This window comes from Clarias gariepinus, chromosome 7, assembly GCF_024256425.1.
Source record: "Clarias gariepinus isolate MV-2021 ecotype Netherlands chromosome 7, CGAR_prim_01v2, whole genome shotgun sequence".
NCBI classification, from domain to species: Eukaryota; Metazoa; Chordata; class Actinopteri; order Siluriformes; family Clariidae; genus Clarias; species Clarias gariepinus.
Genome location: NC_071106.1, coordinates 6,829,691 through 6,832,859, shown reverse-complemented (window position 1 = coordinate 6,832,859; position 3,169 = coordinate 6,829,691). Strand labels below are relative to the sequence as shown.

The 3,169-nt window shown below is 35.6% G+C and overlaps 1 protein-coding gene across 1 annotated transcript; it reads left to right on the top strand.

Moving 5' to 3' along the window:
* Positions 1-218: 218 nt before the first annotated feature.
* LOC128528191 (extracellular calcium-sensing receptor-like) lies at positions 219-2,382 on the top strand. Its single transcript, XM_053500947.1, has 3 exons — positions 219-242; positions 862-985; positions 1,514-2,382. Exons 1-3 carry the CDS (start codon positions 219-221, stop codon positions 2,380-2,382), a joined length of 1,017 nt encoding a protein of 338 aa, XP_053356922.1.
* Positions 2,383-3,169: the final 787 nt, after the last annotated feature.

Sequence of the window (3,169 nt, the reverse complement as noted above, 5' to 3'; positions counted from 1 at the left end):
CCAGTGGGTGGGAACTGAGGGTTGGATCTCTGATTCAGAACTACCCACAAAAGATACTCATCATATACTTCAAGGAGCCATAGGACTAGCTATCCCTAAAACGACAGTGGCAGGTCTAAAGGATTTCATTCTAAATATAAAACCTCTGAAATCTGTTAGTAGGCCCATTTTTACTAAATTTTGGGAAGCATTGTTTAAGTGTAAATATGAAATGCAAAATGACTCCAGTGGCTTCCAGCTGTGTACGGGTGATGAGAAACTCTCTGAGATGGAAAACACCTTCACTGACATGTCTCTGATGCCTATTTTTAGTAATGTGTATAAAGCAGTATATGCTGTTGCTCATACATTGCATGAACTTCTTGGTTGCAAACAAATCTGTCCTACAAAGAAGCAGCCTGATCCTTTCACAGTGAGTTTATAGTGCATCTCAAACACAATGTTATCATTTTACCTAAATCAAGTATTCAAATGCTACTCTTTAAGTAAGAATATACTTGCAATACTGTACTTTTAATATAAAATAGTTATTTCAATTTTTTCAGTTCCTAGAAAATCTTAAAAGAGTTCATTTTAAAACCAAGGAAGGTGAAGAAGTGTTTTTTGATAAATATGGTGACCCTGCAGCAAAGTATGACATAATTAACTGGCAGGTGAATAAAGAACTTAAATTAGTTACTGTTGGATTTTATGACTCATCCATAACTGGTCATCATCGATTATCAGTAAATATGACCTCTATTTCATGGGCACAAAATACCAACAAGGTGAAGGCAGTGCATTTGCCTCAATAAATATTATTAATACATAAAAGCACTGAAATAAAATACAGAATAACCTAAATGCCATTCTCAATCACAGGTGCCAAAATCAATCTGCAGTGAGAGCTGTCCTCCTGGCACAAGGAAAGCTGTACAAAAAGGAAAACCTATCTGTTGTTTTGACTGCATACCATGTGCTGAAGGAGAGATCAGTAATTTGACAGGTAAGGTACATCTTTTGAAAACTCTTAAGACTAAGCTTCATACTAGGGAATGCTCTCCCTGAGTATCTGAGGCCGCCACAGACTGTTGATGCTTTTAAATCTGGTCTTAAAACTTATCTTTTTATTGTAGCACTTTAAGATTTGCTTCAAATATAAAGTGCATTATACATAAAATGTATTATTATTATTATTATTATTATTATTATTATTATTATTAATAATATTATTATTATTATTATTATTATTATTATTATTAAGACTTATAAAAAGGCAAACAAACTACAAAATCATTTCTGCTGTGAATGTTCTAACAGATATGCTCGATCACAAAAAATCTACATTGTGTACAATATGTTTTGTTGTTTACAAATAAGGCAAATAGAATGTATATTTGTGACAGTCTTCTTTATAGAATTGTATTTGTATTATTTCATGCAGCCGATTACTGCAGCATGTTTCTAAACCTACTTTTTGTCATATATTTTTTCCTTGTGACAGATTCCATTGAATGTAATCAATGTTATCCAGAATACTGGTCGAATCATCAAAGAGATCAATGTATTAAAAAGGAAATTGAATACTTGTCCTATCAGGAAACTATGGGAATTTTGCTGACATCTGTTTCTATTTTTGGTGCATTTATGACAACGGTAATCACAATCATATTATTTAGACATAAAAATACACCCATAGTCAAGGCTAACAACTCTGAGCTGAGCTTCTTGCTGCTCTTCTCTCTGACTCTGTGTTTCCTTTGTTCACTGACTTTTATTGGTCAACCCTCTAGTTGGTCCTGTATGCTGCAACAGACAGCATTTGGGATCACCTTCGTTCTTTGCATCTCCTGTGTACTGGGGAAAACAATAGTGGTGTTAATGGCTTTCAGGGCTACACTTCCAGGCAGTAATGTCATGAAATGGTTTGGGCCTCCACAGCAAAGGCTTAGTGTTATAACTTTTACTCTTATACAAGTATTAATTTGTGTGCTTTGGTTGACAGTATCTCCTCCTTTCCCCTTTAAAAACCTAAAGAGCTACAAGGAAAAGATAATTTTAGAATGTAATGTGGGCTCACCTATTGGTTTCTGGGCTGTGCTGGGCTATATAGGGTTTTTGGCTATTTTATGCTTTGTTTTGGCTTTCCTGGCACGGAAGTTGCCTGATAATTTTAATGAAGCCAAGTTTATCACATTCAGCATGCTCATATTTTGTGCAGTTTGGATCACATTTATTCCAGCTTATGTCAGCTCTCCTGGAAAATTCACTGTAGCTGTGGAGATATTTGCAATTTTAGCATCAAGCTTTGGCTTGCTATTCTGTATATTTTTTCCAAAGTGTTACATAATAATACTCAAACCTGAGAAGAACACTAAAAAACAACTCATGGGGAAAATGTAATTTCCCCAAACTAGTAACCTGTATTATTATATCGGACCATGCTTCGCTTCTTCTTGATCTGACTTTTTCGAATTTGCCCTCCCCTAGGAGGAACTGGCGTTTTAATATTTCACTTTTGGCGGATGAGAACTTTGTTTCCTTTGTCGCTGACCAGATTTTTTTTCCCTAAGCATCAATAAATCGCCGGAGGTCTCAGACTCAGTAGTGTGGGAGACTCTTAAGGCATATATAAGAGGTCAAATTATTTCATATGCCACTACTAAAAGAAAACTTTCCAAAGAAAAACAAATATCCCTGGCTAATGAGATTTCTAAATTCGATTAACAAAATGCCAGGTCTCCGACACCAGATCTGTATAATAGGCGTCATAAATTGAAGTCTGAGCTCAATTTACTTTCGAGCAATGAGATAGAGGGTCTTTTGAGAAGAACTAGGACTGTTTTTTAGGAAAGCATGAAGAAATCGGGCAAATTATTGGCTAATCAGTTGCGTGGGCTCCAGGCAAAACAAATTATAAGCGGTCTTCGTCTAGATAATGGGGAGATCACAACAGATCAAAATATTATTCATGAAAAATTTAGAGATTTTTACTCCACTTTGTACACTGCTGACCCCTTCTCGCAGAAGGATACTAAACAATTTCTTGATCAATTAAATGTCCCCATACTATGTTCTGATGCCCGTAATCTTTAAGAAAAGCCAATTTTGGGGGAGGAGGTAATAGCTGCCATTATTTCCTTACAATCTGGGAAATCCCCAAGACCCGACGGTTTTCCGTCAGATTTTT